General features: G+C 41.0%; 3 protein-coding genes across 5 annotated transcripts in view; 2 read left to right on the top strand and 1 right to left on the bottom strand.

Annotated features, from left to right (window-relative positions):
- Nucleotides 1-442, bottom strand: part of LOC116384253 (UDP-glucuronosyltransferase 2A2-like) — an 8,227-nt gene extending 7,785 nt beyond the window's left edge. For both annotated transcript variants that reach the window (XM_031848753.1, XM_031848755.1), the window contains exon 1: nucleotides 311-442. The gene's annotated coding sequence lies outside the window, so the exon portion shown is untranslated. The remainder of the gene's footprint in view (nucleotides 1-310) is intronic.
- A 1,592-nt stretch (nucleotides 443-2,034) lies between these two features.
- On the top strand, nucleotides 2,035-9,650 carry chrna5 (cholinergic receptor, nicotinic, alpha 5). 2 transcript variants are annotated; one of them, XM_031848309.1, is made up of 8 exons: nucleotides 2,035-2,372; nucleotides 2,681-2,821; nucleotides 5,244-5,395; nucleotides 5,578-5,622; nucleotides 7,100-7,209; nucleotides 7,491-7,668; nucleotides 7,746-8,432; nucleotides 8,673-9,650. In XM_031848309.1, the coding sequence occupies exons 2-8, from the start codon at nucleotides 2,731-2,733 to the stop codon at nucleotides 8,829-8,831; spliced, it is 1,422 nt and encodes a 473-aa protein (XP_031704169.1). In that variant the 5' UTR covers nucleotides 2,035-2,372; nucleotides 2,681-2,730; the 3' UTR covers nucleotides 8,832-9,650. The 2 variants fall into 2 exon arrangements, with proteins under 2 accessions (XP_031704169.1, XP_031704168.1); XM_031848308.1 differs by having other exon boundaries at nucleotides 2,037-2,372; nucleotides 7,746-8,441.
- Nucleotides 9,651-9,803: 153 nt separating this feature from the next.
- Nucleotides 9,804-12,588, top strand: part of LOC116384263 (UDP-glucuronosyltransferase 1-5-like) — a 7,096-nt gene continuing 4,311 nt past the window's right edge. The window contains exon 1 of the mRNA XM_031848768.1: nucleotides 9,804-12,582. Within this exon, the coding sequence (XP_031704628.1) occupies nucleotides 11,732-12,582 (851 nt within the window). The 5' untranslated portion in view covers nucleotides 9,804-11,731. The remainder of the gene's footprint in view (nucleotides 12,583-12,588) is intronic.

Raw genomic sequence — 12,588 nt, 5'->3', positions numbered from 1 at the left:
CTCTCTCTCTCTCTCTCTCTCTCTCTCTCTCTCTCTCTCTCTCTCTCGAGTCTCTCATTCGTCCCAGAATGCTGTGTAAAGAGATAGTTTGGCCCAAAAGCTGAAAAGTTGATTTTTTTTTTTAATTCTTAAAATCTGTAAAATGACCTTTACCTAGTAAAGAGAATAAAAGTCTCGAACTGTCTTTGCTAAAGTGACTTAGTTCACTGAAAGAGATGCAGTTCTCATTCCATTTCTCCTTTCTTCCACCGGATCCCCCAAACACAACAATTCACAGAACGTTTTTGTTCAATGACTATAATAAACTTACCCATCTTCAAACGGATCTTTATTATTTCGGTATTCGTCTTCATCGGAGGAATAAATCAGCCACTGAAGCTCCGCTATCCTCGTTACTGCTTTGCAAAACAGCTGGGAGATTGAGCGATATGTCCGTGCAGCTTTTCCTTCTTTGGTTGACTAAATAACAAGCAGATGGGCAGGTCCTTAGTTATTTCCTGAGTGTCCATTGGTTAGTTTATTTAAAAAAAAAAGAGAGGGACACACAAATCCACCAATCACGCACGCTAAGAGGCAGAGACGCTCTAGCGCCTGACTATAGAAACTTCCGAAAATTGAAGTCCTATTTTATGGGACGTTTGAATCCCATAAATTTTGAATTTTCCCAACTGCATTTAGGAGAAAACAAATCTGATCTGAGGTAGAATAGGACACAGCCAAGACTTTAGGAATTGTTTCTGTAATAGAAAGATAGGATTTCCCCTCTTCGAAAATAAGTTAAGATAGGACACAGTTAGGATATTTTTGTGTATGAGGCCCCTGTTCTCTGCCCTCCAGATGGAGTCACATGCGATCTTGCAAGAGAAAAAGACTCTGAAGCAAAGAGGCTACAGATTCCACCCGAACCCATGTCTGAACCCCGATCAGAGCCAATCGGAACCATTTCTGGGCTCTATTATCGCCATAGACATTGAGTAAACCACTTTAGACCTGCCAAACACAAGATGACAACTTGTCTGATTACTATCTTTTTGTTACTTGGCAATTAATAAAGGATTAAACAACAGGCTACTCGTGAAATGCCATTGAAATAGTGCTAATATGAACCTGCTCTGGCTTTGTACCAATGCAGTCTTGTACTGAATATAATTTGAGAGCACGGCATAAATTGTCAGCGTCCCTGATTTGGCAGCATTACCATGTCCTTCCTTCAGTATAGTGTATGTAGGCTGGTTTTAAATTTCACTTAGTGATGACAATATTACCGTAACTGACAAACACAATATATATTTTTGAAATTAAAATCTATTCGCTATCAGGAAATGATCTTCTTTAAATGCTAGTTTCGTTACTGTATGTCTTGTTTGTATGATGTTCATATTAAACATTATATTACATTATTTTTCTCCATATGTCAATACATTTGGATGGGCTTGATGGTGTGGCTGTATAGTTTGATTAAGCTTTTGCGGTGTTTTTGCTCATTACAATTTATAAAACTTGCAGTACGTGAAATTAACTTTGTTTCATGCATGCAATATTGAAAAGGGAGCTTGTCATATTGATGCAACGAGATTGGTTTTACACACAGCCTCTGCAACTTTTTCACTCACCCGATCAAAAAGTTACTTTGAGAACAAATTGTCTTAAAGGCTTTAAAGCTAATCATTCTGCATAGGAAATTCAATTCTAGCCTTGCTGGTCATTCTTAGCCATTAGTTAAAAACAGATTATCACGTAAATCATTAACAATGTGTTTACACTGTTTTTAAAGATTGAAAATATATATAGGTCAGTATCCGAACATGTTTTACAAGCTAATAATAAAAGTGAGAAATATGATCATAATAAAAACAAAATATCAATTTGCAAATTGATTATACAACACAAGTTGGATATTGATATCCCCCCTCTCCCCCATCTAGTACCGCATCTCTGGGTCCCACAATATGCTGTTGCCATGGAAGCACATACAGAGGGAATGAGAGGAGCTGAGAGAGGTACTAAATGTATCATCACATCACAAGCAGAATCTCAGCGGCAGAGCTGCACTCGCTGATGCTGCTGTGGAGCGGCAGTGAGGTGGCTGCATGGAGGGGGCGACCATTCCTGTCTGTGATTAGTGACCACGCGAATGCTCGGAGAAGGGGACAGAACAGGGCGGGCTCTCTGTAGGAAGAGGAGGAGGACGAGGATGCGTTGCCTCTACACAATTGGAGGCAGCAGGGAGTGAAGCAGCATCTGTATGAGGCGAGAGAAAGAACCTGCATGGAAATGGAGGAGCGCTAGAGCAGCACTGTCGTCAAGACTCCCACCGCCTCCACCACTGCTGCCGCTCTGGATTGTGTTTTAATGGAAGACACTCAAAGCAGGTATGTATACAGCATCTACATGCTTACTGTGTAAAATGTAACAATTACCTCGGAGAGGGTCAGGGTAAAGGTGTGATGAATGCTGTTTGTTATTTAGTGTGGACAACATCAGGATGTTTATCTTACACAGCCGATTCACTGGAATCAGTTACTGTGATTGCATAGCTTTACCAAAAGAGAGCAGTGATGGCTGCCTTGGGATTTGAACCCCAAGGCATGATCATCTTAATAGCTCACATGTGTGCCCATTGTACACGAAAGCTACACTTTTTCATTCTTAACCCCTGTTTTTAATATTTATTTTCCAGCTCTGTGCTGCCCGAGGGACCAGCTGTGTTGATCCAGTGCCACCTCTGATATGATGCCGAGAGCAGGAGGGGCAGCCACCTCTCTCGCACTGCTGCTGCTGCTGCCATTGCTGTGCTGCTGCCACCTGTGCCACTCGCTGCGTAAGTTTCCCAAGGACTGGGGAATGCCTCATCACATCACCGTGGTAGAATGTAATAGCCTCAGTGTGACAGATGGCAAAGTCAAAGATAAGTTGGACTCAAGTGGATAGAATCAGAGAGAGAAGATTGGCAGATGGTGAGTGGAGCGTGAAGAGAGCCTGCCAAGTAAAACTAAAAATATCAGTGCGACCACTTACCTCATAACATCAATTTTTACTGTTTTTCTGGTCGTTAGATTTCCATTTTTTGGTGATCAATCATTGAACTCAGTTATTGAACAAGCAGCACATTTCTAATAACTAAAAGATAGAAGCCCAATAAATAAAAATGGGAATAGATTTGTCTCCTTATACATTTTAGATATCCTCTGGCTGACATTGTTGGGATTTACGAATAAGATAAATTTGTATTTGCTGCATGAACCAGGAAAACAGTAGGCTTCAGGTCATGTTGGATAGAGGGGAAATATTCCCATGGTTACGACTTGGGAGCATTCATATCACAGGACAACTAGGGACAGTTGTGTAATGGTTTGTTGTTAGAGTACAGCACTGTGTGCATGTATTGGCTTCATTTCTGGGCCCTTCTGGAAAATGCAATGTGTATGAGGCTTGCAGGTGGTCGTCAAAAAGCAGAATAATGGTCATCAGAACTGGGACGACAACAGAAATGAACAACAGAATATAATTTGTTCGGCTTAAGTAATGAGGTAACTGATAGCTGTCCTTTCTTCTGTGCATACTGAGGTGAATCCAGCTCAGCTGGATAGATGACCGGGTCAGGTGATGAGCTGGGGCAGTAAACTCTGTAATGAGTTTGTGGGCAGGTGAGGAACAGCCGGTGAGGAAGGATGAGAGAGGTTATTACAGTATGCACAACATAGAGATCAACTGCTAGAATGCACTAGCAGGAGAAGAGGGAAGAGACAGGAGCCGCTGTTGCCATGACAGCATGTATATATTTGTGTGTGTGTGCATGTATCAAACAGTGTACTTGTATACATGTACACAGTATGTTTATGAATATGTTCGTATGTGTATAGCCTTTATGGGTTTCTTTGCCTTCTGCTATCCAATCTATTGGTTTCTCCTTTTGTCTTTCTGTTATTGATGTTTTGCATATTTGGCCAGTTCTAGCAACTTGTCATCTTCGTTTGATCTCACTGTAGTCCTCACCATCTGTAGCACACCACACATCATATACTCCATGTTTAGTTTATATTGATTTAGTTTTTGTGCCCGCTGCACCTATCAGACAGCGTTGACTCGGTCTCCTTGAAAATGAGTTATTAGATATTAATTTTACTCAGCATGAGATGCAAATGAACATATCCTTTACCTCGTGTCACATACATTATATTTGTGTATTAGTTCATTTCTTAACTCTGCAGCATGCTTTTCAGTGGAGCAAGATGCTGGTAATAGTGGGGGAGAGGGTCAACAGATGATGAATTTGCCTATCACACAGTCATTGATTGAGGGTGTTGCAGCCTTGTCTTTATTGATCCACGCACACTGAGAGGGTGACACCACCATACGTTTGTTGTCAGCCTTGTGGTAGATCTCCAGCCACATTCTCCATCCATAAATTGAGTTTATAACCATGATGGGGAATGATTTAAAGAGCAGGGTGAATAGAAATAGTCTGTAATTCAAAATGTGATCAATATTTTCTACACTGCCGGGGAGCTCTGCTTCAGTAAAGCAATGCACCAGTGTGACGATGATTAAAACAGTGTCCCTGTAATATAAAACAGGTCAGTTACCCTCATCTTGTAACTGCACATAATGTCATAACTATGTCTTTTATGGTTTTATGAATACACGGATGGAAAAATACAGTTTTTATAGATTTAAAGGGGGCAAAGGAAGCTCATACTGAATTAAAGCAATATAGTAGTCAAGTCATTACATACACTTAATCTCCCAAGATTCATTGGTAAGCAGTGAGTTTTTACAATAAAAAAACATGCACCTTGATTTGAGAGTGCATACACTCTTTACAATCACTGACACATATGAGTCAGAGAGCAAAGAAGGCATATCTGTTTCTTAAGGACATGCTGTAAATGTGATTGGGCTATATCTCTCATTCAGGCTTTCATACATTACATGCTATAAGGACTCTTAACACCATTGCATATTCAGTGTGTGTTTGGGTCAAAGCATAGTTTCTCTGCCTCTTGAAACCAAAGCCTTACCATGGAGGTCATATCCAGAAACAGCAGATGACATAACCACTGTAGTAAGGTCAGAGAGGTGAATGCAGTGCTGTATGAGAGCAATGCTCGAAACAGAGCTGGAAATGGATTCTTCATCAAGCATAGGGCGACTGTATATATCAAAGCTGCTGTTATATTTGCTCGAAGGAAGTAAGCATAAATCTGTAATTTTTCTATTTTATTTATTTCATTCATGTTTAGGGGTTCCAAAACTCTCCTCTTTTGCAAAAGCAGAGGACAAGCTGTTCAAATACCTCTTTGGAAACTACCAGAAATGGGTCCGTCCAGTGGAATACCTAAACCAGACGATCAGTGTGAAGTTTGGACTTGCCATCTCCCAGTTAGTTGATGTGGTGAGGAAAAAACCCGCTGTTAATTGATATTGTTATTAATGTATGTGTGTCACTGAGGCATTAACCACATCCCATGAATGGTCATTGAACAGTACGGTTGAGAGACAAAATCGTATTTAAATTGTTTCAACTTGGCTACTTTTTAAATAGAAATTTTAACATTTGTTTTTTCACTGCTCTAGGATGAGAAAAATCAGCGAATGACAACCAATGTGTGGATGAAACAGGCAAGTAGAGCTACACATCTCACCTAAACATTACATTTCACCATCATCAGTAAACATGCAGGTAAAGTTGTCAGGTTATGACCTTCAGTGTTTACTTTATTCTAAAACATACTCTGGCATTACATGGCATTTTGAGGCAACCAGTCACCCTTTCTTAATCTGGTCTGGTGGCATCTCACTGACGGTCCTCATTTATATGAGTCCTTTCGGCCCTGTGGCCACGCACCTGCCTCCACAAGCTGCCCCTCTCTGCTCCTGCTCCTGTCAGCCTTATTCATGGTCTCGGATGTCCTGTCTTTCTTGTATCTTTTGAGTTATCCCCACAGTCCACGCTATGCCATTTGGGTCAGTTGCTCCCTTTCACATTGATGGATTGTATCATGCAAAAGGGGTGACGGAAGGGCAATGGCCCCAGTACTGATGTCTATCTATCAAACATATAATTTGCAAAGTACGTCAGATTTAGTCATTGTATCTGCTTTGTTTGGCTTTAATCGTACAGTGGTTTACCATCCAGATTATGCTTTCACAAGGTATTTACAATGTAGCATATCTAAGCCAAATCAAATAGATCTGCTCGTTAGAACCCTAACAGCAAATTGTGCTATCTTTACTTACCATGTACCCATCCCTGTGGCCTGGAGCTGGGAAAAATGTTGTATGCAAGCATAACATTACAGAACACTAAGTATACTACCTTCAAGGAAAAGTTTTATGTTGTGAAAAAAACATGTTTATTGGCTTTCTTGCAAAAAAGTCTGTACAGTAAATATGAAGCAACCCGGTTAGCTTAGCTTGGCTATCCAAATGTAACAAAATTCACCTACCACCACCTCTAAATCCAAGCGGCAACCTTTGGTGCTGAAAAATGATAATCTAATAATAAACTTCAAGTTAGGTATATTTGAGGGTGTGGCTGCTTTGAGTGACAGCTGGGTGCCATCCCATCATGCTAGCTGTCTCCTCTTCCGTATCACCCAGGCAAGCCTCAGCTCCACCGATGATCCAACTCTTTGCCCATTTTTGTAGTAGCTTGAAATTAGGCTGTGTTGTCACTGCCAAGGTGGAGACCCACTCTGAGTTTCACAAAGGCTCTTCAGGAATATGTAGGTTACGTCACAGAGATTATGTCCATATTTTATACAGTCTATTGCTAAAGCTCACTAATTAAGACATTGTAAACCGGTGCCTAATAGTGATTTTTCATCTGTACACTTGGGTTTTTGTATGGATTAAACAAATGACATACAAAGTGTTGATTAGAGTTGCTGGTGTGGAGGTTTTGTTACCAAGGAGCCGGGCTTGCTCGCCCCCCGCTCCTCTAAGCTAAGATAGCCGGCTGCTGGCTGTTGCTTCTTAGAGACAGACAGATGATTGTTATCAAAAATTATCATTTTGACTGTGGAAATAAAATGTCAAACCTTTCCTGTTAAAGTCCCTTTGATGAGTTCTTACCACGTTTTTCCTTCTTAAGTAGGAGTGGATTGACCGCAAACTCAGATGGAACCCTGATGACTATCTGGGCATCACAACTATCCGAGTCCCTTCTAACAGGATCTGGCTCCCTGACGTTGTACTGTATGATAAGTATGTGTCATTATATATGGAAGGAAAAGATGATTATATTTTCCAAAATGTACATGATAGTCATGACCATACTGATATCCTGACAGCACTCTATCATTAAAAGTCTTGGTAGTATTTTAAAGGACCAGAGAAAAAAAATCTAAAACTTAATATTTGAATTTAGATTTTAGAAAATCCTTAAAAGAAACTTGCAGCTATATGCATGAAGTAGACGTTCTAACAATCAACTAATCTGCTATCAGTGAATATTTTAGATGAATAAATGATATTTCTTTCAACAGTTCAGATGGGCGTTTTGAAGGTACTGTCACCAAGGCAGTTGTTAAGTACGATGGAACCATATTATGGACAACACCAGCCAATTACAAGTCAGCCTGCACCATTGATGTCACCTTCTTCCCTTTTGACCTCCAAAACTGTTCAATGAAGTTTGGCTCCTGGACATATGATGGCTCCCAGGTGAGTCTCCACTCCATAGTACATTAGCGTTAGTCATGACCAGTGGTTGACACGAGATTTAACTCTGTGTTTAACAGGTGGACATAACTTTGGAGGACTTCCATGTGGACAAGCAGGACTATTTTGATAACGGTGAATGGGAGATAGTGAAGGCCACAGGCAGCCGTGGTCTGAGGACAGACAGCAGCTCTACCTTTCCCACCATCACCTACTTCTTCATCATTCGCAGGTTGCCTCTTTTCTACACCCTCTTCCTCATCATCCCCTGCATTGGCCTGTCCTTCCTCACCATCCTCGTCTTCTATCTGCCTTCTAACAGTGGCGAAAAGATCTCTCTCTGCACCTCAGTCCTGGTGTCCCTCACAGTTTTCCTCCTGGTCATTGAGGAGATAATTCCTTCCTCCTCGAAGGCTATCCCTCTCATCGGGGAGTACCTGGTCTTCACTATGATCTTCGTCACGCTTTCCATCATCATCACCGTCTTTGCCATCAACATCCACCATCGCTCCTCTTCAACACATCATGACATGGCACCCTGGGTGAGGAGGATCTTCCTGCATCGACTGCCTAAGCTGCTGTGCATGCGCAGCCATGCCGACCGTTACGCCACAGCTGGAGTAGCCAGAACGAGAGGAGCAGCAGGACTGGGCAAGATGAAGGACTCAACACCTGAACTGACATCTCTGCTCTACACCAGACATAACCTACAAGCAGCTTTGGATTCTATTCGCTACATAGCTATGCATGTGGTGAAAGAAAACAAGGTCAGAGAGGTGAGTTAGATGTTGTGCATTTGTAACTCCATAGGTAATAATAGCAATAGTGGTACTAACAATAATTTTTGGCCCCACGCTTTCACTGATACAGAATTAAACAAATCATGACTTAATAAACCTTGCAAGATTGAATACTGTATGTTGCTCACTCACCACTTCTTAGATTATTGAAATCTGGCTTTTAACTATTGAGTATAGAGACTGACATCTGCTTATTTGTTGTTCCAGGTGGTTCAAGACTGGAAATATGTAGCCCAAGTCCTGGATCGAATGTTTCTTTGGGCCTTCCTCCTGGTGTCGATCCTGGGCTCTGCTCTCCTCTTCATCCCCGTTATTTACAAATGGGCCAGCATCATCGTCCCTAATCATGCTGGAAGTACCCTCTAAAAACCACAGTTCAACTAACCACAAATGGAGGCAAAGCACATTAACAGCTCGTTATGGGTCTTATTTGAGATTTGAAAGACTGAGATACTGTGATTACCACTCCGATAGAGTCCTGCTCTGCTTATCCACAGTTATTCTGCAAGCCACAGCCGTGCCAGAGATCAAGCTGCAGATGTGGGACCTTGTTTGCTGAGTGTATCTTACAGAGACATGTTTTTTGTTTGTTTGTTTTAGATAGATTTTGAACTCTGTATTTCTGAGTTTAAAGATGAATGCATCGATCAATTGAAATATCATGATACGAAAAATCTTCCACGTCCCATTTGTTTTGTCCACATCTCACATATCAATACATTTCAATGCATTCCTTTCACCTACTACACTTGCTGGTGTGATAGGGAAGGGAGATTTATCTTTGGGTCTGTTAGAGATCCATAGATACAAAATGACAAGACGACATGTCCTCACAGGATCCTTTTGGATAAATGCCCCACTAATGGCTCTTGTGTTTAGACAAGTTGCAGGACACAATGTATGTATCGATTCAGTTTCATTCAATTTAATTCATTTCAATACACCTTTATTTATCTCAGTGAGGGAATTATATGGCAGCTCGCTAACAAGATTGACAGATACACACACACAATAGATCTTCTCATTTCTCATTTAAAACATCGGTCTATGTCTGCATACCATTTGGAACGAGGACCACTTTATCTCATTGGCATAATTCAAGTAACGGCGATGGTTCAACTTAGCTTTTCTGTAATTCTAGTTTCACATATGGTTACAAGGTTAACGTTATGTGATAAAGAACAAGAGAATAGAGCCACATATTCCTTCTTATAAAAGACCTATATGCCTGAATTCATCTTCCTGTGTACATTCAGAAGACCACAGCTACATGAACACGATCTATAGATCACAATTCAGAGTAGTCATGCAGGTAAGACATTCCTCTTTAAGGACAAGTATGGTTTAATAGTTTCTCTGTTCATTCTGCTTGACTATGCGTGGGAAGGACAGGTGGACTGTCTTGCCCAGACTTGAGTTTCTCTGGCAGCCCTTCCTTTTAGCCTGAGGACAAATCCCACATTCTTTATGAAGACTGCAATACGCTCCATAGCAACAGATCAGTGTAGAGGCACTGTGGGTCCTGGATGTTTTTAGCCTACGGTAGCTTAGCACAAAACCTAGCTCCAGTGGAAAAATGGTTCTTATAACAACTCCAAATCTGTGTTGTTATTTGATTGATGTTTCATGCGGATACCTCACATGGTGTACTATGGAGATTTGTAATTAAGGGCCTAAGGTTCACTACACCAATTCCTCAAAGCACCAGGAAGACTGTCTGTTCCCCAACAGCTGAGGAGCTTAGCCATTGCTTGAGCCTGCACTGCCTCTGTGTGGCTTATATTATAAGGCAGTCCTGGACAGCTGCTGTTAGACTCTGCTTTTAGTCAGTATCATTGGCTACTGAGAAGTTTTGATATAAGGCACACTAAATTATTTGGACTATCTTGGCTCTCTCCAAAAGGATTAAAGGCTTTAGGTTTTTTGTATAATCACACCCTTGAAAATCCTCCTCTAAGAAGAGCATGATATTGACTATATACTGTATATGAAACACTGAGGGGCAAAATGCTACTTAGAATAAGAAAAATTCACAACAGAATTCACACAGGGAGTAAAAGAAAGAGGTTGGCTGACAATGGTGTCGCTCATAATTTAGGTTCCGGAAAATAATCACCCACCACTGACGTGACTGTTCAAATCACAAATAGTGCAGTAGTTCCAGAAAACTGTATTGCCGAGTTTGGCTTGACATGGTTTCTGAAATAGGAAGAATAAACAAAAGACAAACCGTTAAACCTAATCATTGTAAATAACATGGCATGCACCGCTAAGCTTAGCACAGCCACAAGGTGGAACCATTAGGGCCACAATGGTGACAGCTACCTACACTAAATCATCCCATTTCAGAGAATAGCTAACAGTTAGCAGCAAATAACTACCAAGACATTTAATTGTATAACCGACAGGTAGGACAGCAAGACTACAGACTGAATAAAACAAATATTAACCTGTGGACATAATACCTGACGAAGCTTACAGGCTTACAGACTATGAATTCAACAATACATTGGGACCAAACAGAGGCCCATTGAATGTAGTACCATTAAGCACAAGCTCTACACAGGTGGAAGCTAACACAGCAGTGACTCAATTGCTCATTAAGTGAGCCTATTAGTACGTAGAGCAGTAACAGAAATGAAACTGAAGTATAATCACCAAAACAAGGATTAATACTGCACATACGCCATAGCAATATGTAACGTAATGTACTTAATGGAGGCACGCAACAGTCAAATAAAGGAAATAACACCCGTTTTGGGCTTAATTGGCCTAACTACTAGAACTCAGAAAAAACTCTCCCATTGCCTTCCTGAACCTGAACCTGACGAAACATACCACTCTAAAGGGGGAGGTGGAACATACCACTCTAAGAGGGGAATAGTCCAAGTGATGTGGCCCTTGTAACAGGGAGGTACAAATAAGTAGCTGTAACCCATTTTTGCCCATAGCTTCAACAAAGAGGCCACATTGTTGTCCATTTGTGAAGAAAAGCCCAAAGAAAAGCTTATCCATAATCCACATATGTAAGCTCCCCTGGAATGTGTAGTTAAGTATTCAGTGGTTCCTTTGGTGTTTCACACTAACTTCTAAGCACTTGCTTGCTCGGAGCTACTTCACGTTAAACAGGTATGTTACACATCAATTTTGCATGTAATTTAAAGAATTTCCTTTTTTAAGGGAGAACTTTAATGTAAATAATACTTTATTCAATTGTATTTTATGGCGTTTTTAGCCAGATTTCTTTAACAGAGTGATTATTAATTATGTTTTATCTATGCTTTCCCTTCAGGTCAAAGATGCCCCCCCTCAGATATGCAACTTCTCTTCTCCTATTATCTATCATGTTTTTGTCATGGAGAATTTGTCATGGACGAAAGATTTTAATTGTTCCTTTAGAGGGAAGCCACTGGGTGAACATGGACATCATGATCAAAGCTCTCCACTCTCGAGGACACTCTATTGATGTGGTACGAACCAGTAAAAGCTGGTATATCCAGGATGACTCTCCGTGCTACAAGACAATCACAGTTCCTATCTCTGAAGCCTTTAATCACGACTTTATTAACCCGATCCTGAAGAAGGTCATTGACATAGAAAGGGGGGAGAGCTCAGTTTTGAGCTTTGCAAGTTTGCAGGCTGAGATGTTTTCTGCGATGTTTAACATGCATAGAATAATGTGCAAAATGGCTACTAACATGTTTGAAGATGAAGACTTAATGAATACTTTAAAGGACAGAAAGTATGACCTGGTCCTAACAGATCCGGCATGGGGTGCAGGCATAATGTTGGCTCATGCTCTTAAGCTGCCTCTGGTCTATAATGTGCGGTGGATAACTAGCGGAGAGGGACATATGGCCATTGCGCCATCTCCTTTATCTTATGTCCCATTGACCGGCTCAGGACTGTCAGACAAAATGACTTTCATTCAAAGAGTCAAAAATCACCTTTTTTCTCTCATTTGGCAAGCTCAGGATGGATTTTTTATCCATCCACAGTATCAAGCTGTTTGTGACCAGTTCTTTGGCCCAGAGGTCAGATATATTGACTTATTGCAGGGAGCAGACCTGTGGCTGATGAGAGTGGACTTTGTGTTTGAGTTCCCTCGTCCCACCATGCCTAA

The sequence above is a fragment of the Anarrhichthys ocellatus genome, unplaced genomic scaffold (assembly GCF_004355925.1).
Source record: "Anarrhichthys ocellatus isolate YVR2014 unplaced genomic scaffold, GSC_Weel_1.0 scaffold8, whole genome shotgun sequence".
In the NCBI taxonomy this organism is placed as follows: domain Eukaryota; kingdom Metazoa; phylum Chordata; class Actinopteri; order Perciformes; family Anarhichadidae; genus Anarrhichthys; species Anarrhichthys ocellatus.
This window is presented reverse-complemented; position numbering and strand designations above follow the sequence as displayed.